The 27,278-nt window shown below is 40.9% G+C and overlaps 1 protein-coding gene across 2 annotated transcripts in view; it reads left to right on the top strand.

The window, feature by feature from the left end:
* The first annotated feature begins 11,605 nt into the window (after positions 1–11,605).
* Positions 11,606–27,278, top strand: part of LOC121151415 (cytochrome P450 3A6-like) — a 33,565-nt gene continuing 17,892 nt past the window's right edge. The window contains exons 1-7 of one of the 2 annotated variants that reach the window (XM_040972744.1): positions 11,606–11,632; positions 14,943–15,038; positions 17,566–17,618; positions 19,726–19,825; positions 22,447–22,560; positions 22,890–22,978; positions 24,633–24,781. In XM_040972744.1, coding sequence (XP_040828678.1) covers positions 11,606–11,632; positions 14,943–15,038; positions 17,566–17,618; positions 19,726–19,825; positions 22,447–22,560; positions 22,890–22,978; positions 24,633–24,781 — 628 coding nt within the window. Of the gene's footprint in view, positions 11,633–14,942; positions 15,045–17,565; positions 17,619–19,725; positions 19,826–22,446; positions 22,561–22,889; positions 22,979–24,632; positions 24,782–27,278 lie in introns of those variants that run through there. The other variant, XM_040972745.1, reaches the window with a different exon arrangement.

Below are 27,278 nucleotides of genomic sequence, written 5' to 3'. Positions count from 1 at the left end.
AGGTGGGGAGGCATGTGCACATGACATATGCTTCAGTTTGTTTGTTTGTTTGTTTTGTCCTGAGTGTGCAGTGGAGTGAGCAGCAGGCTTTATTCCTTGATGTCAGACTTCCTCAGATGTTAGGAATGGGGATCAGACTTTTGCTGATGCCTTCGAGAACCACATTTGGGAAGAATGTCTCAAGGAAGTTATTTCTGTAGTTTTGATACTTTTGAGCAACTGTTGCTTTCTTTACTCCAGTGGAAATTCTTTCCAAGGTCTGATGGTTGACACGGTCCATCTATTCTATCCACAAACCTCGGAACATGTTGCAATGCTTGGCCAGAATTGTCCAACCCATTTTGTTTTCCATCCTCAGATGAGTCATTTGATATTCCCTTCTGGCCTAGATCAACTTACTGTCATGATCCAGGCATGCATCTGGACATGCTGTCACATGCATCAACTACTGAAGCAGCACAGTCCCAACACATGTTCCCCAAAGTTGCACCATATATCCTGTGATTTTCCTTGAGACCTGCTTCTGAATCTAGTAGTTTCTTTGCAGTCCTCTAAGAAACCTCACTTGGAGTAACTCATTCTTGATATTTGACTTTCAGTGCAGGTCAGGTGTGCTATGTCTCTTATTGTAACCAACACATACACCAGTGCATGCAACTGCTTGATCAGTTCCCCCAAAGACTCCAGCAAGGACAGCTCCCAGCCCTGGTTTTTGCCATCTTCTGCTGCAGCCTAGCCCTGCTCAGTCCACATCATATCTGGTTCTCAGGAACACTTGTTGGTGCTGTAGCTTAGCTCAGCCTGCCTCAATTAAACACAGCCCTGACTTGCTGCCAAGTGTCACCACTGCCTTGTCCAGCCTGGCTCAATTTCAGCTCTGGTTCTTGTGCTCACCAGCAATAGATATAGCCTAGCAGGTGAGTGGCCATATTTCCTATGCCAGGGATGTTCACAGCACTGAATCATATGCCATCCAGAAGGTTCTGCAATTCAGCCTAACACAACTCATAAAGAGTGCAGGCACATGTTAGCTTGTGTAGTAGTCCAACTCTGCCCAGCCCAATTCCAGATGGGCTCACCCACAGTCCCAGTTCTCATACTCTCCAGCTGAGGCAGCAGGTAAGCAAGGGAGGCCCTGAATTTCCCCCACTGGACTTGCTCCCAGCCTTTGGAATTTTGTGTGCCACCAGGTGCTGTAGTCCAGTCTCAAATGGCATGCCTCAAATTTCAGCATTCACCAGCAAGTGCTGAAACCTGACTCAGGCCTGTCCTATCCCCAACCCAGGATCCCACTGACAGTGTAGCAACCTAGCCCATACCCAGCCTTCACGGGAGCTGGCAGCTTTTACAGATCAACCCAATTTGGCTTGCACCCTGTCTTGCCTTTCACTAGTATCAGTGTGTGCTATAAACTAACACTGCCTGGGCCACCCACTGTCCCAGCTCACATGTATGCCAATCTGTGCTTCAGCCCATCCTGGTCTAGCCTGTTCCCAGCACCAGCTCTTGTGCTCACCAGCAGGATCTGTGCCCAGCAGGGGCTTTTCCAATGTAACCCTACTAGGACTGCTCCTAGCTGTAGTTCTTTCATATGTTGGTAGGTGTTGCTACCCAGACTGGCATGGTTAGACTCAGTCCTGGCTCTCACTAGTGAGTACTTTGGCATAACCCAACTGGCTTGAATCCCTTCTGGTCCATAGCAATGAGTGCCACAACCTAATTCATCCTGGTCCACCCCCAAATCAAGCTTTCATGTGATGCAGCAGGCGCTGTAGCCTAGCTCTGCCTGTCCCATACCCATTTTGTCTCTCATGAGTAGCAGTGACTGATGAAGTCTAGCCCAGTTCAGCCTACCCAAACCCAGTCAGTACATGTTGATGGATGATGGGGCCTTGCCCAGCATGGTCCACCCACAGCCCTGGTTGTCATATTTACCACGGAGAGTTAGAATACTGATGAGAGTTACCCTACAAAGACTTGGTTTTCTGTGTTAGCTAAGATTGTGGGTGCTTCAATTCAGCCAGGCATGGCCCCTCCATAGTCTCAGCTCCCACTGGCAGGTGTTGTAGCCAGCCCAGCTGGTGACCCATACTAAACTGGCTCCTATGTTTTACAGCAGGTGCTGTGCACTGGCCCAGCCTGACCTTTCCCCAGACATAGGAAGACAGAAATGCTGGCAGATGCTGCAGTGTTACCTGGCCTGGTCTGCCCTCAGCCCTGACACTTGCGCTCCCAAGTGGGATTTACAGTTGAAAAGGGGCATTCCTTAAGTTCTACTGCCAGGGTAGCTCCCAGCTCTAGATCTTATATGTGCCCTACTTGCCATCATGTGTTCTTAGTGCTGGTCCTTGCATGTACTGGGAAGTGTTGCAGGGTGGCATTTTGTGGCATCTCCCAGTCCCAGCTCCCACAAGAGTCATTTAGATTCCTTTCAAGTGAGTTATGTGGTCCAGCCTGGCCTGGCCCATCACTGCCCCCAAGCTGCAGGTGCTATAGGCCCACAGAGGTGAGCCCATATGTTCCCTACAGAATCCAGCCCCAGATCTGATTTCCGTGCATTCTGTTGTGTTCTGTAGCTGAGCCAGATGTGGAGAAACTCCTTCTGCACTACAAGCAGATGGACACTGTAACCTAGTCTGGCCAATCATATTCCCCAGCCACAGCTTTTGATGGGGCCAGCAGGTGGTGGACAAAGCCATTTAACCCAGCCTGAATCTCCCATGTGTGTCAGTGTCTTGGCCTTATGCAGAAGTGCCCTACTGTTTTCCCCGCTCCTAAACCACTCTGTATTGGTTCTCTCACCTACCTGCAAGTTCAGTGGTCTGGAGGGTGAAAGACCCCAGAAGTCATTCCTTCCTTATCAAAATGCACTCAGCAGTTCCTCTTCCACAGGCCAACCACAGCGCTGCCATATAGAGACCAGAGTGATGTATGGCTGCTGGGAATCCTCTGTATTCTTCACTAATCATGAAAAAAAAATCAGAAACTTTCCTGGCATAGTGGTATAGGTAACACAGATTTGGCATGAACCAGGCCCAAATCTCTGCAAGCTACTTGTATTGTTTTTTCCTCAGCAGTGTAGTACTTGCTTAGGAACAAGGCAACCTATGCAGTAGCATGTACTTGGGATCCATTTTTAAGTGTTCCCCTACCTAGTCAGTTCTCACACAAGAGCATGAACCAAAACCGACTAGGAGATCCAAGAGAGGAATTGGGTTTTTTGGTAAGATTCCTTGTCTCACCGAGCAGTTGAGGAACAGGGTTCATTTGTCTTAGGTATGGGAGAGACATCATTCAAGTCACATTTGATCTCTACTTCTATTATACGTCTGTGGGGATTGGTGAATCTTACTGAAGCAAAAATAAAAGCTGCGAATCTTGACACTTGAAATAAGGTTTAGGAATTCTTGTGGTAAATACTTAACTTTCTGATGATATTAGAGTTTTGCTTTGTTTACATAATATTATTGTTTTTTCTGTTTGTTCTGGTTTTTGCTTTTCTTTTTTTTGACAAAAGATGCCGAGGATTCCCCGACCTACACTCTACTTTTACGCTGTCTAGTGTGAACTTACTATTCTTTTAAAAACTTTTATTTTTATTTCTATGGCAGAGCCAACAGTATTAAGGAGGTACAGGGTTTCCCAGCATCTACTTTTTCATTCCCAAGTGGTCATAGTGACTGGAGCTGAGCTGTTTTGCAGCCTGGATCTGAGAGATTCTTGTAGGACTCCCCTACTTATGCAGGTTGCAAGAATTTGAAAGTCCTCCACTTTTCCAACCCATATGCAGAAAGGTGGATCTGAACTAGTGAAGCTTCACTTGAACTGCTCCCATATGGGATGCCAGCTCCAGATTCTCATGATTAAACTTCTACTCAACTGTGCTGACTCCTGAACTTATGGATGACATAGTGTCTCCCTACAGAGGTGGTGGCAGAATAAATTATTTTCAATTTCATTTGAGAGGTTATGTGACAGATGAAAAGATTAGAGATTTATCATATGCATATATTCTATACATTTTATGTATAATAAAGAGGTTAATTATACATAAATAATGAAGGATTACAGAGAGAGTGAATCCAGAGGAAAAAAAAAAGATTTTTCATCTGTTTGTTGATTCAACAAGTAGCTTCAACAGCTGGTCTGAAGCCAGAAGCCAGAACGTTTCTTGAGTCTCCTATTTGTATGGCAGGGGCCCAAGCACTTGCATGACTTTGCTTTGCTTTCCCAAACATATTATATTGAACTGGACTGGAAGTGGAGAAGCCAAAACTTGATCTAATGTTTTAATAGGATGCTGGCACTGCAACATAGTAGAAAAAAGAATTAATTCCATAGCCATTGTGGTAATAATAAAACATATAATGTAGTGGGAATAAGCAAAGCCCTTCAGCCCTGCAGAATTTGGCACCTGGTGTCTTACTTTCAATACCTGTCCTACTGGAGGGATCCCAAAGCCCTAATGTAATAGCTTGGGGTATGTGGTGATCAAATGCATGTGTGTTCACACACTTTTTCAGGTTTATGAAATCCCATATGATCTACTGAGTTGACAGTGTATTGGTACCCTATCCTGCCCTAAAGACTAATATCTCAAGAGGCTATTAGATCACAACTCACATCATATAGAACATGTCATATGTATTCCATAATGTATGCACCTGTTACTGTGAAGAAGAGTGGAAGACTTGTTGCTGATAGAGCGGTTGTATATGTGAACGCAGTTGTAAGAAGTATATACTTTGGTAACACTTGCTAAATTTCCAACTGTGTGGCCATCCGTGTGGATTTTACAGCTTCAGCCTTAAAGTGGTTTTCACTTCTTCTGCTTCTCTTCCTCTGGTCTGCTATCTCAGTGTCACTGTAGTGAGCATTAACAAGGATCCAGGACCTCAAATATTGGAGTCTATATATGACAGAAAAACCAGGTTACAGGCATGTATGTCCTGAAGTGCTTTGGTCTCCATGGTTTTGGTTTATAAATGGTTGAAAGGCAGAAGAAAGAAAATTGGTGCTTTGTGACTGAACATCTTGAAAAGAGAGAATGTGCCTGCTGTTGTGTTTACAAGGTGAGTATCAGCAATTGTAATTGTGGTTTTCATGAGAGAATGCATAGCTTGGGTATGAATGTTTGAGTGTTAGTTAAGATGTGCATAGTCACATTTTCCGAAGTTCAGATCAGCTACATTGTCTTAAGAAAATACTTACATTGGGCCTGGCACTTTAATGTAGAGGTTAAGGTCCTCACCTTGAAAGCTATGGGATCGGGAAAAAAGAAGATGGCCGACGTAGGAGGAAGGCTGTGAGGGAGCGTCCAGTGAAAGAGGGATAGAAAGTTACAGAAGTAGCAAAGAGGAACAGCAGGGAATCGCAGGGAGAGGTCCGTGAGGCTCCCTGGGACAGTGTGGAGCCAAAAAGATCCACACAACTCGGAAGAACAGCGAGAACGGAGCAGGGCAAAGGTAGAGAAACCGACATCCCACTCCAGACCTGCTGAGTCACTTTTGAAAACAGCCTGACGGGAGACGCGGACAGCCCGGAGGCGGGGAGATCGGGCGGATCGTCGCCGGCGGGAGGCGGAGGCAGACTGCAGCGGCCAGACGTTTGGTGAGCCGGGGGGTTGACGTGGCAGCCTCCGCATTCCTTGACCCCTACTGAGGCTCCAGCCTCTGAGAACGCGGGGCAGACAGACTGAAACTGTTGGGTTTGTGCCTAGGGAACTACGCACAGTGGTGTTGGTGGCTGAGGGGGCCCCAGGAAGGTGCCTCGGATGTTCCTACACTGAGGGGGCCAGTGCGTCTCAGTGCGCAGAGGCTGCTTGCGAGGATCTGGAGTCCTCCACATCCTGCCTGGTGGAAGCGTGATAACATCAGGTAGACCCTGGTCGCTGCGCCGAGCGGACTAGGCGGCCCCACCTGCAGCAGCCGCCTCCACAGCGCAGGTGTCAGGTGTCAGGTGTCAGGAGAGCTCTCAGTTTTGGGAAGTGTAGCGCTGTGTGTCCCTGACACGCAGGTACCACTCCCATAGAGTGAACTGCTCACTTCTCGCCTCCCACCCCGCAGTTCTGAGCGTGGGCGACCCTCCAGGAGAGCCCTGAAAACTCCTGCACCACACTGACAAGGTGCGAACCTGCCGTGAAATTATAACAGGGCGCCTGGGCCACTCCTCCGCTAAGGGCCTGTGTGGGGGAGCCACACAGGAGCAGGGGCTCTGAACACCCACACACCACGAGTGGTGGATTCACTGCACAAGAGCCACGCCTGGAAAGTGCCTCACCCACAGTCCCGTGTGTGGGAGACGCACCAGGTGGGCTCTGAAAAACCTTGCAGTCCCTGACACGGAGAACGCAGGGAGAAAGCACATAAAACCTTCTAAGTCCTGTGGATTCCCGTGCAGGGGGCACACCCAGAGAGCGCCTCCATCCCTCCACGCCCTGGGGTGTCACACCTGTAGAAGAGGTGCCCAGAGTGTGCCTGGAATCCACTGGGCCCCCAAGGTGGTGCTCTACAGCCCCGGGCCCTGAGAACGCACCAACGGTGCCTTGAAAATTACCACGCCCGGCAACACCACGCCTGCAGGCTCCAATCTCTACAGGAAAGCACCTGACAGCCCCTCAACACACGGGTCCATTTGCCTCACCAGAATACACCAACGCAATGGGAAAAACCACCAGAAAGAGCTGTGCTCCAGATGAAAGAGCCAGCACCCCACCAAACATGGGCCAAAAGCCATTATCAATATCGGCGATGCGAGATGAAGACATGGACGTGTTACCAGCAAAGGAATTGATGAAAATAATGCTAAAATTTCTCAGAGACGTGGACACAAAGCTGGAAGACTACCAGAACCGCATAATCACCGAAATACAACAAATCAAAACCAAACTGGATGCCCAAGAGAATAAAATTGAAAGCCTCATCAACAGAATAAATGCGGCAGAGGAAAGGATCTCTGAAACAGAAGACACACAAAATGAAAGTGCCCAGCGAATTAAACAGCTGGAGACAAACCTCAGCAAAACTAATAAAATGATGCAAGAGATGAAGGATTACCTTAGAAAACTGAATATTCGGATCATCGGCCTCCCTGAGGGAGTAGAAAGAGAATCTGGGATGCAAGCAGTGCTTGATGAAATTATACAGGAAAACTTCCAAAACACTTGGAACACGAATCCACCCCGCATACAGGATGGACAGAGAACTCCCAACAGACATGATCCAAAGAGATCTTCACCCAGACACACGGTGCTCAGGTTCTACTCCAATGAAGACAAAGAAGGAATCCTGAGACAAGTACGAAGTAGAGAAAAGATCACATACAGGGGAAAACCCATCAGAATCACTGCTGACTTCTCCGAAGAGACCCTACAAGCAAGGAGAGAATGGACAAAGATCTTCCAAGTCCTGAAACAAAACAACTGTCAACCAAAAATAATCTACCCAGCAAAGATCTCATTTGTATATGAGAACGAAATCAGATACTTCAATAGCAAAGAAAAACTAGAAGAATATGTCTACACAAAACCAGCTCTGCAAAGTCTCCTTAGAAATGCACTAGTCCCGGACAAAAAGGAGGCAAATCACAAACAAAGCTGGCAAATAAGACGGTCTCCAAACTAAAAGTTGCACAAACAAGACAACTACATAGGCAACAACACACACACAACACAATCACATGGCAGGGCAAAATTGCAAACTCTCAATTTTAACTCTCAACACAAATGGTCTAAATTCACCAATCAAAAGACAGAGATTAATAGAATGGATCATCAAACAAGACCCAACCATCTGTTGCCTACAAGAAACGCATCTAACCAGAAAGGATGCAAAGAAACTGAAAGTGAAGGGATGGAAAAAGATATTTCACGCCAATAGACGAGAAAAAAAAGCTGGGGTAGCTATCCTAATTTCAGACGAAATAGATTTCATTCTAACTAATATCAAAAGAGACAGGGAAGGCCATTTTATACTGGTGAAAGGAATGATCCATCAAGAAGCAATCACCATCATTAATGTTTATGCACCGAATCTTAATGCACCTAGTTACGTAAAGCAATTACTTACAGACTTAAAGGAAGACATAGACACCCGCACAATTCTTGTAGGTGATCTCAACACACCTCTAACAACAATGGACCGGTCTAAGAAAAACTCAACAAAGAAACAACAGAGCTCACACAAACAATAGAACAACTAGACTTAGTAGACATATATAGAACTTTTTATCCTAAGGCCACAGACTATACATTCTTCTCAGCGGTGCATGGCACCTTCTCCAGAATCGTTCACATGATAGGACATAAAGCAAATCTAAACAACTTCCAAAACATTAGTATCATACCATGTACCCTCTCAGACCACCATGGGATGAAACTGGAAATCAACAACTCAAAACTCCCCAGGAAGTATAGGCACTCTTGGAAATTGAACAATATGCTATTAAACGAACAATGGGTCAGAGAAGAAATTAAAGATGAGATCAAAAAATTCATGGAAACCAATGAAAACTCTGATACAACATTCCAAAACTTGTGGGACACCGCCAAAGCAGTGCTAAGAGGTAGATTCATTGCAATCGGAGCGCATGTCAAGGCCCAAGAAAGACGCCAAATACAGGAACTAACCACACACCTCCAGGATCTGGAAAAACAGCAGCAGAAGAGTCCCACGCACAATAGGAAACAAGAAATCATCAAAACAAGGGAGGAGATAAACCAAATAGAAATCAAAAAAACTATACATAAAATCAACAAATCAAAAAGTTGGTTTTTTGAGAAAATAAACAAAATAGACACTCCACTGGCCCGATTGACCAAAAAAAAACAAGAGAAAGTGAGAATCAATAGCATTAAAGATGAAAAAGGCAACATAACAACAGACACTGCAATCATTAAGAAAATAATTAGAAATTACTACAAAGAACTGTACTCCCACAAATTTGAGGACCACCAAGAAATAGAAAAGTTCTTGGACTCCCACCACTTACCAAAACTCAGTCCGGAGGCAACTGCAGAATTAAATAAACCCATAACCGAGGTAGAGATTGAAACAGTCATCAAGGATCTCCCAACGAAAAAAAGCCCAGGCCCAGACGGCTTCACTACAGAATTCTACAAAACATTCCGAACAGAACTAACCCCAATCCTCTACAAGCTCTTCAAAACAATAGAGGAGGAAGCAACCCTCCCAAACTCATTCTATGAAGCCAACATCACCTTAATCCCAAAACCGGACAGAGAACCATCAGAGAAGGAAAACTACAGACCTATCTCTCTGATGAACATTGATGCTAAAATTCTCAACAAAATCCTAGCCAATAGAATTCAAAAAATCATCAGACAGATCATTCATCCGGATCAAGTAGGATTCATCCCTGGAATGCAGGGATGGTTCAACATTCGGAAATCCATAAATGTTATAAACCATATCCAAAAACTGCAAAACAAGAACCACATAATAGTTTCAATAGATGCAGAAAAAGCTTTCGACAAAATCCAACACCTCTTCATGCTAAAAACTCTAGCCAAAGTAGGCATAGATGGGAAAATCCACAACATAATCAAAGCAATTTATGAAAAACCCAACGCCAGTATCATACTGAATGGAGAAAAGCTAGAACCCTTCCCACTGAGATCTGGAACAAGACAAGGGTGCCCGCTATCACCGCTGCTTTTCAACATAGTCCTAGAGGTACTTGCAGAGGCCATAAGACAAGAAAAAGAAATCAAAGGCATACGTATAGGAAACGAAGAAGTCAAGCTTTCACTATATGCAGATGACATAATCCTATACATAGAAAAACCAGGAGACTCAATACAGAAACTGCTAGAACTTATACGAGAGTTTGGCAGAGTGGCAGGGTACAAAATTAACGAACGAAAATCAACAGCCATAGTGTACGCAAATAACACCAAGATGGAAGAAGATCTAACCAACAGGATACCATTCAAAATAGCAGAGAGAAGTATGAAGTATTTGGGAATCAATCTAACCAAAAGCGTAGGAGACCTATTCGAAGAAAACTACAAACTATTTAAAAAGGAAATTGAACAAGACCTCAAAAGATGGAATAACATCCCGTGCTCCTGGATAGGCAAAATCAATATCATTAAAATGTCTATACTACCACAAGCAATATACATTTTCAACGCAATTCCAATCAAATTGCCCAAAACATTCTTCACGGAACTGGATACAATGATTCAAAAGTTCATCTGGAAACACAAAAAACCACGAATAGCTAGAACCATCCTGAAAAATAAGAGGTTAGCAGGGGGAATCACAATCCCGGACCTCTGGACATACTATAGAGCAGTGGTTATCAAAACAGCCTGGTACTGGCACAAAGACAGAAAGGAAGATCAATGGAATAGAATAGAAGCACCAAAAGGGAACCCACACAAATACAGCCAATTAATCTTTGACAAAAAGACCAATGATAGCTCAAGCAAGTGGGAAGGCCTCTTTAGTAAATGTTGTTGGGACAACTGGCTGATAGCCTGTAGAAACAAAAGGATAGACCCACATCTATCACCATACACTAAGATCCAATCTACATGGATAAAAGACCTAAACCTACATCCAGAAACCTTCAAACTCTTGCAAGAAAATGTAGGAAATACACTGCAAGACCTAGGAGTAGGTTCCGACTTTCTAAGAAGGACACCAAAAGCAACAGCAGTTGAGAACAGAATAAACAAATGGGACCTCATCAAACTAAGAAGCTTCTGTACAGCAAGGGAAACAATCAACAAAGTAAAAAAGCAACCCACAGAGTGGGAGAAGATCTTTGCACACGATATAGGCGATAGGGGGCTAATTTCCAGGATATACAAAGAACTTCAAAACAACCAAAAAACCAAAACAAACAAGCCACTCAAGAAATGGGCAAGGGAAATGGGCAAACATTTCACAAAGGAACAAGTCCAAATGGCAAACAAACATATGAAAAAATGTTCCAGCTCCCTAGCAATAAGGGAAATCCAAATTAAAACATCGATGAGGTACCACCTAACACCAGTAAGATTGGCCCACATAATCAAGAACACCAACGACGCTTGCTGGCGAGGATGCGGGGAAAAGGGAACCCTACTCCACTGCTGGTGGAGCTGCAAATTGGTACAGCCTTTATGGAAATCAGTCTGGAGAACACTCAAACAACTCGGAATCTGCATGCCATATGACCCAGCAATAGCACTCCTAGGAATATATCCAAAACACCTGTTTTACGACAAACCAACATGCATCCCTATGTTCATTGCAGCACAATCAGTAATTGCAAAAACATGGAAGCAACCGAAATGCCCATCAATAGAAGATTGGATAAGAAAGCTTTGGTTCATCTACTCCATGGAATACTACTCAGCTATTAAAAAAAACAAAATGCAGTTCTTTGTGGCTAAATGGGCACAACTGGAAACTATAATGCTAAGGGAAATGAGCGAATCCCAAAAGATTAGATACCACATGTTTGCCTTGATTTAACCTGTAATTTATTGTTTGGTTGTTTGTTATTTTTTGAACGTGTCATTGATGCTGTCTCAACCCAGATGTTTCGAAGAATGGAACTTGCATTATTTTTAACATATTGTTTACCCAATACAATGTCAATTAATTCCATAATGTTGTATATTGATACTGAGGCCTTGTTGGGGCTTTTAACTGACCGGATCTTTACTCTGTTAGACCTATCTTCAGACCATAGAAGGTCTCCCCAAGAGGCCACTGGACTTATCTGGACAATAAGACGCTGAACTTTATGCTAGGCATGTGTTTGCAAGCAATGAATCTCAACTGAACTTGAACTATGGTTATGCAGCAAGGTGGAGGAATCCACCATGGGTGAGGGGTGGGGGGAATCCCCAGCGCCTATAAAACTGTACTACATAATACAGTGTAAGCAACAATAAAAAAAAAAAAAGCAAAAAAAAAAAAAAAAACAGAAAGCTATGGGATCCCATATGGGCACCAGGTCTAATCCTGGCAGCTCCATTTCCCATCCAGCTCCCTCTTTGTGGCCTGGGAAAGCAGTAGAGTATGGCCTAAAGCCTTGGGACTCTGCACCTGCATGAGAGACCTGGAGGAGTTTCCTGTCTCCTGGCTTCAGATCAGCACAGCACCAGCTGTTGAGGTCAATTGGAGAGTGCAGCATTGGATGGAAGATCTTCCTCACTGTCTCTCCTCCTCTCTGTACATCCACCTTTCCAAAAAAAAAAATAAATATCGTTTTTTGAACTGTTTTTTTGACTTTTAAAAACTAATTATATTGCATTATGTGGCACAGTTTCTTAGGCTCTGGGATTCCCCCAAACTCTCCCCCCATGGTGGATTCCTCCACCTTGCTTGCACTATTACAGTTCAAATTCAGTTGAGACTCTTTCATTGCAAGCATATACCAAGCATAGAGTCCAGCATCTCATTGTCCAGATAAATTCATCAGTTTCTTGGGGAGACGATCTCTGGTCTGAAGGTAGAGCTGGCAGAACATGATTGCCAGAGACCAGCTCCAGCTGACTGAGAGCTTGCAAAGAATGCATGGATCAGTGAGATGATAGGAAGAAAAGATAAGACATGGACCACTATGACATGATGCTCATAATGGACAACTCAGAAAAGTTGCCTTCTTTATTTATACACAAATCATCACAAGCTTTTGCACAATATCCAATTGTTTCATTTTTACTTCATGGTTAGGAGAATACAAAAAACATTCCTAAGGAAAATATTTTCAACAAACCGTTTCTCATTGAAACCTGCAGTCACCTGGCTGAAGCCAGGAACTCCACAGTTGATAGCACATGTGGTTACATAGTGACAAGTGGTTTACTTATACTCAAAATCAATTTTACTAAACAGAAACTAACTAATGTTGCTTGAAATATTAAGAGCACAGAATTAAGAGATCATAAATGAAAGGATTTTATAAAAACATATAACATAGATCCTTTGCTAACTCTTATAATCAAATCATGCATTAATTACCGTCACCTTCACCTAGTACTGATTCAATTGTTTTTCATTCTTTTGTTCAAGGACAGTCAAATGGATCAAGGCAGCTCAGCCAATCTACAAACAGAGGGCCTTTACAAGAAACTTCCTTTCATCTATATAAACTGTTTTCTTTCCCTAAGTATAAGTGCCAATATAAGATAAAGATTCTCAAACCGTTTTGAGGGGGTTCACATCTATTTCCTTATAAAAGATGCCCCATATATTTTGCTCTCTGTGGTAAGAAACTATAATGCATCATATCACGTGTTGTAACAGTTTGAGGTGCATGGTAAACAAACTCTTTGTACCTCCGTGATTGCCATCTGTTCCAAGATATTATCAAACCATTTCTTAAGGAAAACATTACTTATACTAGGGCAAACTTCAGGATAAATGTTGGCACATAACAAGATGTTTGGAAACATTGTGGGCTCAATTGTACTATTGTATACTTTTAACTGTGTGTCATAGACTTACGTTATTAAATGGGTTTTTTTTATCATGATATGATTGATCAATTTGAGGTGTCATACCAGTTACAGGAATCACTTCACATTAGCAGAAAAACAACAACAACACCCTCAGAAGAATTCTATGAAAATCAGAGAGGTGATTGAGTTCCATACAATGGGGTGAGGCAGCAATGAGGTGACTGGAAACATTCTGCTGGGCCTTGCCTTGCAGCCAGAAACTCCTCACAGCCTTGCTAACTGAGGAGCGGTGCTCATCACAGAGCCATGTCATCCAACCCAACCGCATGGCTCCCCACATATTATTCTGATCAATTAAAAGCCCCGACATAACATCAACAACAATTTATAACATTATGACATTATGGAGTTAATTGACATGGTATTGAGTGACCAATATGTTAAATATACAAGTTCTTAACCACATCCTTTGACTGCTTCATTGGCATTTCAAATTTGCAACCAGCTTCTATACACATTTAAATGGCAATGGGGTACTAATCAGCTGTCTTGTGTCTATTTTCATTTTAGTATTTAGCAGTTTATAGTGTTGAAGTGTAATTTTGCAGAACCTGACAGTTTTTAGGGTAGTCAAAAGTGGCTTATAACTTTAAAAAGGCATATGTCAACAGTTTAAGTGCATTACAGTTTTAGGAGGGTTGTTTAATACCCTAGTGAGGAGTAACTCATCAGTTGTGTCCTACCTTGTAAGGTATATGTGAATCCACACAATCAATACATATTAAGAAAAAGAAAAGAAAAGAAAATACTTACATTGCTGAAAATTGCTCACATTTTTTATGGCCAATGAAACCTGCGTGCACAACTTTAATTTTGTGGAAATGGGGATTGCAATAATTCGTTTTGAGTAGTTTTCTCCCTGTTCATATCTTACATATAGGGCAGTACCCCCAAACATGAATTTCAAACAATAACATATGTTTCATATATAATATATATGCATATGGTGTGAAGGCAAATTTAGGAAGAGCCATGCCATACATAGGATATGGGTTATAGAAACAGAATGTAAAGACTAAAATTGAAAGCAAACTGCAAGAATAATGACATCTGAGAATCATAGTGACTTCCATATTTGTTGGAGGCAGTTATGCAACAACTTGTACTCAGAGCAAAGAAAAATTATTTTCCCCAGTGTGGACCCAGAACAGGAATTCTCACTGTATTTATGAGTGAATGAAATAACTTGCGGGCATTCCAGCCTGAACCTTCAATACCACTGTCATTTGGGGGAGATTTTCAGGGACTCAGTCCAGGATTGGGACTTTGAAGACTTCAGAGTCTTTATCAAATCATTACGACTTCTTGGTGGAGTTGTTGTAATGAGGAAGTAGATATTGAGTTCTGCTGTTAATCATTTGGCTATGTGTTACCTCCCTAGCTTGTCTATTCTGGTATCTGAACAGGTGTCCACTAAAAACTCTGTTACACCTGTGACATGATTCCTTCTTGATTTTACAGATATGGCACCTCTACACATGGCCTTTTTAAGAAGCTGGGCATTCCTGGGCCAACACCTCTACCTTTCCTGGGGACGATCATGGGTTACCGCAAGGTGAGTGTCATTTCAACTTTTCTTTTCTTCACATATTTCCATAGACTGTTATGGTTTATGGAACGAAGTTCACCACAGGGGCAAGTTTTAACTTAATAACTTTATGACAGATGTGTGCATCACTTCCAGGTGATGGAGAAGTTTAGTCTGCATTCAAAATCCTCAATTTGCCTCAGTGAAAGAGGGCATTTTGGCTCTGCTGTGGTGGCCAAGCAGCTAAAGTCCTTACCTCGAATGCTGCATCATCACATATGGGCTCTGGTTCTAATCCTGGCTGTCCTCTGTTTGTGGCCTGGGAAAGCAATTGAGGATTGCCCAAAGCCTTGGGACCCTGTATCCACATAGGAGACCTGGAAGATCTTGTGGCTCATGGTTTTGGTTCAGCAAAGATCTGGTCGTTGTGGTCACTTGGGGAGTGAAACATCAGACACAAGATTTTCATCTCTGTCTCTTTGCTATGTATGTATGTATGTGTCTATCTATCTATCTATCTATCTATCTATTTGACTTTGCAATAAATATAAATAAAAAATTAAAAAGGGCATGTCTGTGTTTCATCAACACTCAGTCTTCAGCTGCAACTTGATATTTGCACTGTGTGAACATTATGAAGAGAACTTTGAGTTTTCTTTGGCACTTTCTCAGGAACATATCATCAAGCTTAGTATTTGCACAATGGAGCATGTGGACAACATATTGATTCATGAAGCTCCGTGTTCTAGACTCCAGTTTTCCCTGATTGTAGCAGAGGTCATAATAATGTTTGGTCTCTTCTCGATGCATAGCTTTTAAACTTTAGTTTATTAGGCACATAGCTATTTACGACCAGAATATTCGATGGATGTTATGTATTTACTTGTTAACAAGTAGTTCTGGGGAGGAGAGACAGATTTGACATGCATGTGTACTCTGCAAATACCTTCAATATCCATGACTACACTGGGTCAGAAGCACAGAAGTTCAACTGAAGGTCAACACTCAAGGTTCAGCTGTGACTTGATATTTACACTGTGTGAACATTATGAAGAGAACTTTGAGTTTTCTGTGGCACTTTCTCAGGAACATATCACCAAGCTTAGTATTTGCACAAGGCAGCATGTGGACCCCATGTTGATTGATGAACCTCCGTGTTCTAGACTCCAGTTTTCCTGATTGTAGCAGAGATCATAATAATGTTTGGTCTCTTCTGGATGCACAGCTTTGAAACTTTATTAGGCACATAGCTATTTATGAAAAGAATATTGGATGGATGTTATGTATTTATTTGTTAACAAGTAGTTCCGTGAGAGGAGAGACAGCTTTGACATGCTTGTGTACTCTGCAAATATCTTCAATATCCATGAATACACTGGGTCAGAAGCTCAGGAGTTTGATTGAATCCAGGTCTTCTGAGTAGAATGGAGGTACCTTGATAGTTGAGCCATCCCTCATGTAGCCGAGGATATGTAACAGTAGAAATTTATAGTGAGGAGGCAGGTTCAGACATATGACACAGATACACAAATCTGAGAGGTGACTTAGCTACTATGCTGGAATGCACGTCCATATGCAGTTATTATAATATCCTGGGTCGGGGCACAATTAGGTAGCCTAGCAGCTAAAGAACTTGCCTTGTAGAGCAAGAATGCCATACTGGCACTAGTTCTAATATTGATGGCCCTGCTTCCCATCCAACTCCCAGCTCGTGGCCTGCAAAAGCAGTAAAAGATGGTCCAAATCTTAGGGACCCTGCACCCATGCAGGAGACCCAGAAGAGTCTCCTGGCTCCTGGCTTCGCACTGGCTCAGCTTAGGCCAATCCGGTCATTTAGGGAGTCAATCATTGGATGGAAGTTCTTTCTCTCAATCATTGGATGGAAGTTCTTTCTCTCTGTATATCTAATTTTGTAATAAGAATAAATATATTTTTTTAAAAAAATAATATGCTGGGTTCTGTGTGTATAAAGGTGATGTGATATCTGTTCATCTTGCCCATATTCTACTTCAAAGCTGGAAGATGAGTTCACATGCATTCTTTCACCAAAAACATACCCAAGGGTGACCTACACTTTTGAGAGCAAACAGATTGACTGGTATCATTAGCTCTTTAACTCTGTCAGAAGTCTAGAAATTTCATGAGACCTAGAGAAGTGAGTGGATGGATCCTTGGGAACCTCACAGCTTTCTCCAAGCCTCAGTTTCCTCAAGTGCTTATGGAGGAAAATATTTGCTGGTTTAAGAGATTTGTGGAGACCACAGAGGCCCAGGAAATTTCTTCACAGTGACGAGGGTTACGTCTTATCTGTAGACAAGGTTAAGCCACCGGGTTTCCACAATAATCAGGGAAACTCAAGATTGCCTTAGAATTCTGCACTTCAAATGTCTTCTCTCTTTTTCTCCTGGTGTCAGCAAATTTTGAGATTCTGGATAATTAAAGTATAACAGCATTAAGCTAATTGTAATTGCATTTTGTTCAGTTTGCTTCTAATGGAGATCAAGCTTACTCTGTTTACAATAATAATCACATTTCATTTCACTTGCCTTCACAGGGTGTGTGGCATTTCGACATGAAATGCTATAAAAAATACGGAAATATGTGGGGGTGAGTATTTGGAAAACGTCCTCATTCTGGTGAGGTACTCACTGTATAAGGGACAACCTTGGCTCAGAGCCTTTTGATACAAGCTTATCCAGGGTAAAGTTGTAAAGGCTTGTTCTACCAAGGACTGCATACAGCCCAGGTGTCAATGTCTGAATTTGGTGTCCAGCTGCTGCACTTCTGATCCAACGCTCTGCTGACTGCTTGGGAAAGCAGTGGAAAGTGGCTCAACAACTGGGGCCCTTGACCCAGATGGGAAATTAGAAAGAAGCTCCTATTCACATATTTGCTTCAGCTGAATTCTGGCATTTATGGCCAATTGGGGAGGGAATCAGAAGATTGAAAATTTTACTTTTGCATCATCCCATCTCTGTAGAATATACCTTCAAAAAATGAATGAGTGAATTGAATTCTTTAGGAAAGAGAGAACAATTGAGAGGTACAAGTAAATATGTTGTACATATACATCATATCTATGCAATATATATGCATATATGTATGTATTAGTCTCTGTAACTGTATGATTTCTTTTTAGTTTTTAAAAAATGTAAACCAATGCTTTCAGTAAAGATAAGCATACAAATTTCTTTGCTTTCTTCTCCTGAATCTAGAGAATAAACATAGGATTATTTAAACTAGTTGGGCCTCTCTTGGGTTGATATACTTGATGACACGCAGGGCACACTTTTCATTTTCAGCATTCATGAAGAGGTATAACTGATAGGCTTGGAATCTATGTGCAAATGAGAGAAGACTTTGCCTCTTCCTGTTTTTTTTTTTGTTTCATTTTCAGGTCTTGTCTCATCAAACTCTTAGAGCTGCCTCAGGAGCTTCCAAGGTGACATGGCAGAGAAAACTGTTCTGAAAACATTCAGTACTGGACCTCTTTTCACTCAAGCCTAAATTCCCTTTGCAGGATTTAGTATTTGTCAGTCTTAGATGATTCACTTGCCTTTGTGTTTTACTTGTGTAATACCATTTTTTAAAAATTGAGAGACACACAGAGAGAAGAGTATCTCTGCCATTTGTTGTTTCATGCCACCAATGCCAAGGAATGCTAGGGTTTGTCTGGTTGCAGATAATGGGTGGTAGGTGGGAGGAGCCAGGATCATATTCCAGACCTCCCATGAGGGTGACAGGAAGCAACCACCCGTGTGATCACCTTTTGCACCTCAGTGTCTTCTCATGCATCATATGGAATCTAGGGTTGGAGCTTCAATTTGAACTCAGCCAATGCAGTATAGGATGTGGTGACTGACTGCCATCATCACTAGTAGGGAAATGCTCACTGCCATATTTGACTTAATGTTGTTGCAAATTTTCTGTTTTTCTTCCTGTTCTTAATCTTGTCTTATGGATTTCATGTAAAGGTATATATAGTAGCTGTGTAACAGAGACTATCATATCCAGACATGAAGACACAATGTAGTATGCATCTCAAGTTCAAAATCACAGAGGGACTCACAATGAAAGTGTGGCATATATCTCTTATCTTTTACAGTCTTTGAACCTAGATGTAAGGAATACTTTAAAATTCTTTCAAATATTTCTTCATTATGTTTTCATAATCATAATGGCAAAGAGAAACAGAGAAAGAGATATTTTCCTTCTGGGGGTGGAGTTCCTGTGTGGTAAAATAGCTTGTATGAGAACAAGGAAGGCCATAAGCCAAGAGGCTTATTCAATTTTCAACATGGGTGTCAGGGCCACAAACACATAGGCCATCTTCTGCTGCTTTCCCAGGCTGCTACGTAGGAGCTGATTCTAATGTTGAGCAGTCTTTCCGGTGATGATTTTCAATTGCTATGCCACCATGGCAGCAATCTAGTTACTATTTCTAGATGTGTGGTTTTCATGATGAGCTATTTCGTTTCTAAATTTATTTTCCTTTTCTTGGGTGATCTTGCCTTTATGATGACTAGTGTGTCTTCTGTGGTTGGAATCTTATGTACATCCTACTCTAACTTGAACCAAAAAGGGATGTTGCACTGTGTTATACAAAGGGAGTATGAGAAACATGACACTAGCATCAAAGTGTCGTTCCTGGGCTTGGCTGTGGCTATTGCATTAGGCTTGCTGTGTTTAATCATTTCTGTTTTTCCCATAATAGATTGTATGATGGTCAACAGCCTGTGCTGGTCATCACTGATCCAAACCTGCTGAAAACAGTGCTACTGAAAGAATGTTACTCCAACTTCACAAACCGACGAGTAGGCATGGCTTATTATTCAAGTTTAAGTATTAATTGTTAAGCTTCTATTCTAAAATAACATAGTACCAAAATTATCAGGGAAGTTTCATTTTGTTTTTCATTTCATTTTGTAATTAGTGTATTTCTCCAGTGGCAAGTAGAGAACAAACATTATTCAGATCAGATTTCATGTTTCACTCCCCCTCTACGTGTGTGTGTGTGTGTGTAGCTAACCACATGGAACAGATATGTAGATTTGTGTAACTAGCAGCACAAACTAGATGAGAATTCTTTCATTACAACAGAGACTCCCTCTTACAATTTGTTAGGGCCACAACATGTATCTCATACATTACTTTTAACAGATTCCTTACAGGAATTTTTACTTTTATATTTAGTTTTTGAATAATGTTCCCTTTATTTTTTCAAAGTTGAATGAAAATATTTTTTAAAATTTTTACTTTTTAAGCTTTTTCAAATGAAGTTTATTTGGCGCTGGTGTCTCTTCTTTCTCCACCAAGTTCTCGCCCCTCTTCTCTTTTATCCCCTGCAGTTTCCCAATGTCTCTCTTCCAAGAATTTTCCCAAGTCCATTATGATGCCACTGGAGTGTCTTCCAACCATGTAGGAGACAATGTCCCTCCAATCACTATTGTTTGTACCGCCCATAATTAACAAAGATCTAGTTCTACTGTGCCTTCATAAGGGCCTTGGTATACAAGAATGAACTCACAACAAAATGCCTGACAGTCTCATGCATGCCTTTTGTTCATTGTGCTTTTGATATCAAATCTAAAATTATTTGCCTAGCACTTCTGCCTTTTTTTTTTTTTTTTTTTACAATTTTATAGCTAAGCTTTATGCATAGAATCTAAGTTGACCTAACATTTATGTCAGGTTTGAGGTTTCGACTAGTGTTAATTTTGGACTATGTGCTACCCAATTGTTTCAACACTCCTTCACTCACTTCCTTGAATTGCTTTATCGCCTTTGAAAATCAGTTAGGAGTGATTGTGTGGGTCTAGGTTTCATCATCTGCTCTGTTGTACTGATCACTCTGTCTAATCCTCCAATAATACCATAGTGTCTTGGTTATGGTAGCTTTATAATAATCCTTAACAGGTAGAGAGAATTCTCCCACCTTATTTTTCAGAACTGGCTTAGCTGTTCTTGGTCTCTTGTCATTCCATACAAAGTTAGGATAGTTCATTTTTATCTACAACAACCCACAGATGAACTGTGTTAGAGTCTGTGTCCTGAGAGTTGTGAGTCTATCAGTCTATGACCATAGCATGCCTCTCCCCTGTGTTAGGTTTCTTGGATTCCTTTCGTTAACATATTTCTATCAGTATATAGATAGATAGATAGATCGAGAATCTAGTATCTATCTATCTATCTTTCTATCTATACATCTATCTCTATATATATCTATATCCTCATCTATATCTATATATGTATCTGGTGAACTTTCTATTTCAATTGTTTACATTCATCAGAAGTGACTGCAATTGTATTTGTATGATGGCTTCACAAGTTTTCACATGAAGGTGATTTCTGTGCATTGGTCTTGTGTTCTGACTGATGGGAATGGGAAATATTGAGTTTCCCCATTACATTGTGTACTGACTGAAAATCTTTCCTTCTGGTCTTTTTTGTATAACAGTATGTTTATTCTTCTTCATTAAGTTAAGGTAATTTGCCTGAATTTCTGGATTTTAGGGTTTTTTTATGCATAAGTATTGGAAATGTTCATTTTAAAACAAAGTATAGCTTTACAAGTTGGAAAATGTTTCCTAGAATTTTGAATTGCTAGGCCAGTCTGAGGATGGTCAATATAACGAAGTATGGATGTGCCACTGTATCAGATGCTGAATCGTATTATGACACAGTGTTATGATGCCTGCCATTCAACATCCTTCTCTACTTCCTGCTGCAGTGCTTCAAAGCCTCCTTTTTGTTCAGAATGTGTTATAAAAATTCTACACATGAGAGAAACATTTGGGGTTTGCTTTTCTGTGTAATGTTTATTGGTTTTAATATAATAATAAATTTCCATTCCATGCATTGTGCTGTAAATAACAGGATTTCAATGTTTAGTTCTTTGTTTGAAACTATGATTTCATGGTTTGGGGGGAAATAAATATCTTGAAGTATAATATATAAACCTAAATGAAATGCATTTTTACTTTTTAAGGAAAGTTCTCTTCTTTTATCAGTTGTTGTTCATGTGCATGTTTTTGTTTAGTGGGTAGCTCAAGAGTGCAAAACAAAATTGTTTCAAAGAAACATGCAGGATTTTTTGGTCATCTGGATGTGCATCAGCAATTGATTTCTGTTCTGCTCTATGTTAGAGGATGTTTCTATTTCTGTTTAGTCTCCTGAATGACATATTTTCTGATATATGGCTAACTGATTTTTATGGGGAAATGGAAAATAAATGCCTCAGACCACAGCACATCTATTCTCTTATGAGGCTAGGCATTTAGAATAATATTTATTGAGCACATAAACTTAGCATACCAACTGGAAGACTTCTACTAAATACTTGGAAATGCCTGATTTGTGTGTAATAAGCATCTACAACAGTGATGATCTTCAGAACTTATGCTGGGCAAAATGTCTTTATTTATTTGAATTTTAGTCTTTTGGACCAATGGGATTTATGAAAAAATCCGTCACCAATTCTGAGGATGAAGAATGGAAGAGAATGAGAATACTCTTGTCTCCAACCTTCAGTAGTGGAAAAATCAAGGAGGTAATAAATTAGACCTAATTGAGGCTGGAAAAAAAAATGGAAATACAACCCTAGTTCATTGGAAGCAGAAAGTTTATTGGCACCAATGTTTCTTAAACTGATCTTTTGTCTTTATAATCTAGAAGAGAATTGCATTCATTAAAAATGTTGGTGAGCTACCTCTGCTTTGATAATCCAATTCTTTTGACTTGAATAATTACTTTTAACTGTGGATTAAGTGGTATATATAGAGAGTCATTTTGTCACTCCTGCTTCATTAGAACACTACTTCCTTTTGTGACCTGGCTCTCTGCATCTCACTGTGGCTGGTGTTGTGTGTGTACACTTAGATGTTACCCATCATTGTCCATCATGGAGATGTGTTGGTGAAAAACTTGAATCAGGAAGCAGAGAAAGGCATGCCTGTCAATTTGAACAAGTGAGTAAGAATGTATTTGTGGGGTTCTGGGCTCTTTCACTACATGGCATGGAGTTGAAATTTCCCTTCTGGAATCCTTAGAGTGAGCATAGAAAAGCGTGTATGTTGTGTTACAACTCCAATGATTTCACCAGAAAGGGTCACATACAACACAAAGGAAGTTGTGGACAGACTGGGTTTTCTTGCAATAGAGCACATAATACAGTTCCGGCTTGGCTGTCACTTTGGCTATTTGAGAGACAAAATTCATGCGTAGAAAGAAGGAACATTATTTTGTTTTGTTTTGTTTTGTTTTAAGATGGTATGGAATTGGGATTGCGAACTAAGGAAAGAATTTGGTACAAATCGGGAAGCAGCGTCTATGCCAGGAGAGTTCCAGTATGTGTGTAGGAAGAACCAAAATGCTTTCATGGAATTGCTGATTATATTTTAAAAAATGCTAAATACTGAAGTATATCTTTTACTTGAAATTTCTTTTCCTTTTATTTATGTATTTATTTTTGACAATCTTTACATAGTTAATTTGGGTAAAAATGTTCAAGGGCTACAGGAAAGTGGGTGAGATTATTCTTTCCATATTTTTTTCTTTCTGTATCTGAGGTAAAGGGGGATATTGAGGGAGAAGACCCACCCGGTTTCCCACCCACCCCAGTCCCGCATGAGGGCATGCTCTGAGATATTCGTGCAAGTGGTTTCAGTAGTTCACCAGTTATGAATCTCTGCCTATCTCGCCTCTTCAACCACAATGAGGTCGTTGAAACATCCACTGATTGACATTGTCCATCATAGCATCTCTATTTGCCCAGTATTTTGTTGCCAACCTATAGCAGATGTGGTTGATTAACTTGTTCCATCTTCTGTCCTTTCATGGTTAGGGTTCTGAGTCGGGCTTTGCAATTGGGGAGATCCCCAAAGAAACCTTGTCTGAGGTGTTCCCAGGCCAGATTCTTATATGCACCAGTAAGTACAGGGCCCAGCACTGTCCATCACCCTGATCAGCTGGTGGTTGCAATTGCTGGGTGGGTTCTGTTTTTAACCCCGCCTTCCACTGGAGCCAATGGGTGTTGCAGTCCTAAATGGTTCTGTGTGATTATGGTCTTTAACTCTGCTTGAGCTTAGATGCATCTCTAATTTTACTAGAGTCCCTGCTACCTAGGGCAAAGACAACTGTATCTTCCACCCTTGATATGCTTGAATGTGAGTGATAGTGATAATGATCATTATTTAGGTTGTAGTTCTATTTTTTAAAATAAAGATGTTTATCTCAATGGGATGGAGAGAGAGGGAGAGAGAGAGAGAGGTATCTTCCATTTGCTGGTTCACCAGACTAATTGTTTGAACTCATGCATGTACTGTATGTGTGATAGGGTAGCAAGCTGTGAAAATACCATCTTTTTCATTCCAGGATATGCTAGCATGAAGCTAGATCAGAAGTGTGGTCAGGTGGATTTGAAACAGAATTCTGACTGGTGATATGTGCTTGCTAAACCTTAGCCCCTGAGCCTCAATGCCTGCCTCTAGATGTGATACAGGAATTGTTTGGCTCTCTGCTGTTTTGCTTGACATGTGCTTTCTCAACACTTCCTGCTGCATGTGTGGCTCAAGAATGACAAGTAGGTGCTGGTTTTAATTGTCCTTGTATTTTTCTCCACAGAATCTTTGAGGCGTACAGCATGGATGTGGTCACTGCAACATCGTTTGGGGTGAAGATTGATTCTCTCAGAAACCCAGATGATCCTTTCTTAAAAAACATCAGGAGGCTATTAAATCTTAATTTCTTTAGTCCTTTACTTTTCTCAGTCAGTAAGTATTGCACCATTTCTTCCTCTTTTTAAAATATGTCTTTGAGAAGTAATTCAGAAGCAACAATGTACACATTTTAAATGTACAGTTGTCATCATTATTGCCAATTCTAGAATATTTTTGTCACTCCAGCAATTCTGTACCTTCTCGCATCACTCCTTGCCCCTGTACCACTAATCTTTTATCTCCACAGAGTGACTATTTCTTAAATTGTATTCAAATGGAATTGTGCAATACATGTTGCCTTGTGATTGGCTTATTTCAATAATTGTTAGGTTCTCAATGATTTTCTATGTTGATGTGTATGTCATAACATCATTTCCACATAGCAGCAAGTAACATTATTCCATTATGTAACTTTACATTTTTTTTTAAGTCAATGGATTCATTAGTTGTGGGGCATTTGAATTGTTATTGTGTTGGCTTGAAAACTGTGTTCATTCTCTGAAAATTTATGCTAAATTTGTGATTTTATATCCACTTCAGTCTTTTGAATATAAGTTCAGTAGTAGAATTTATGGCAATAATTCTATTTAGCTATTTCAGTAACTTTCAAGGGTTTTCCATAATACCTGTATAATTTTGCTTTCTCACCTGGAGTATGTAAGGTTCCAACTTTTTCTCTTCCTTGCCGGTGCTTGACTCTTCCATCTTTTTCATCATTTACCTCTCTAGTGAAGAGAATTCATAGCCCGTGTTGGGTTAAATGTTCATCCTCAAATTGATAATCACATTAACCATCATTTACCATTTTCATGCCTTCTCTCAATAATTGTCTACTCAATTTCCAGTGCCTTACTAATTGAATTATTTTTCCTAAGTTTTTGACTTGCAAGAAGTCTTTCTTTTTTAGATAAATTTCTTTAAAGATAAATTGCTTGTAAGATTTCTCCTGATTTTTATCTTTTACCACTCTTGACAGCTTCTGTGTTAGTGTGAATCATTTTTTGTTTATTCCAGTATTATTTATTTCTAAATAATTTTTATCTTAATATACAATTCCATAGACTCTTTAATTTCTTTTACCCCTCTTCTTAGACATGCCTTGATCCTGCAGGTACAGAAGTGGCAAAGGGTGCAGCATCCTACTTTTTCCTGTTCTCTGGGTACCTTTTAGGTATATACATAGTAGCTGTATAAGTGCAAACTATTAACATTGGTGATGTACAATTTATGTATTTCCTTTTATTGTTTGAGATTTGGGTATCAATTCTAGGCATCCATTTCCAAGTCTGAAGCCATGCGCTCAACCCTCGTGGCTTTTATGGTAGAATCGCATACTTTTATATCTGCTGTTGATGCATTTAAGGATTTAAAGATTTATTTCCATTGATTGGAATGGCAGAGTTACAGAGACGGTGATGAAGTTGGGTGTAGAGGTGAGGATGAGGGATTGAGAAATTTTCATCTCTGATATGGCTTATTTCCCAAACTGCCTCAACACTGAGTGCAGGGCAAAGCCAAATCCAGGAGTAGGAGCTCCATGAATGTCTTTAAATTGTGCAGTGGTCTGAGAACTTGTGCCATTTTCTGCTGCATTTCCAAGGTACATTAGCAGGAGCCTAGATGGGAATTGGTTCAGCCAGGACTTGAACCAGAACCCATATGAAATGCCTCTGCTGCAGAAAATGATTTAATTTCTCACAACACAGTGCCAGTCCTTGGAGTTAGCTTTGTACACAATGATAAATAAGGGTCTGACCCTTTTCTTTTCGTCTGTCACTATTCAATTGTACCAGCACTAAATATTGAACTGAATGGCCCCCTCTCTTATATGGAAATAAACCATTCACATTATTCATTGTAAAAATGGAAATAATGTTTACTTTTGGACTCTACTTCTGTTATTTTGATCTCTGTCTATACAGAAGGCCACGTCCCATTTGCTGTGGTCTAATAGCTTTCTGTATGTTGAAACTGGGAGTTATGAGAGTGATTTTCCATCTGCCGATTCCTTCTTCAATTAGCCATAACATCTTGAGTTGAGCTCATCTGAAGCCAGTAGTCAACATCCTTTTCTGGCTGTTGCAGAGATTCATTTATTTATTTGAAAGTCGAATTTACAGAGAGGAGGAGACAGAAAGTAAGATTGTCCATGCACTGGTCCACAACCCAAGTGGCCATAACAGCAGGAGCTGAGCCGATTCAAAGCCAGAAGCCAGGAACTTCTTCCCTGGATTCCCTTGCAGGCACAGGGTCTCAAGGCATTGGGCCAACTCTACCACCTTCCCAGGCCACAAGCAAGAATGGGTAGAGGAGTAGCAGGAATCCTGGCTTATGGAAGGCAAGGATGTTAGACACTAGGCTATTCTGCCAGACCCTCCAGGTTGCCACTGCACCGGCCTTGATATCTAATGTTATTATCAGAGTAATGTTAGGCTCAGAGTATGAATTTGGAAGTTTATATTCTTCCAAATATTTTAATTAATTCATTTATGATACAGTTCTATTATTTCTGGAATTTCCCCCCCCCACCTCCTAAATCGCCTTCCATTCA

This window comes from Ochotona curzoniae, unplaced genomic scaffold (genome assembly GCF_017591425.1).
Source record: "Ochotona curzoniae isolate NIBS_2020 unplaced genomic scaffold, NIBS_Ocur_1.0 contig_2321, whole genome shotgun sequence".
Classification (NCBI taxonomy): Eukaryota; Metazoa; Chordata; class Mammalia; order Lagomorpha; family Ochotonidae; genus Ochotona; species Ochotona curzoniae.
This window is presented reverse-complemented; position numbering and strand designations above follow the sequence as displayed.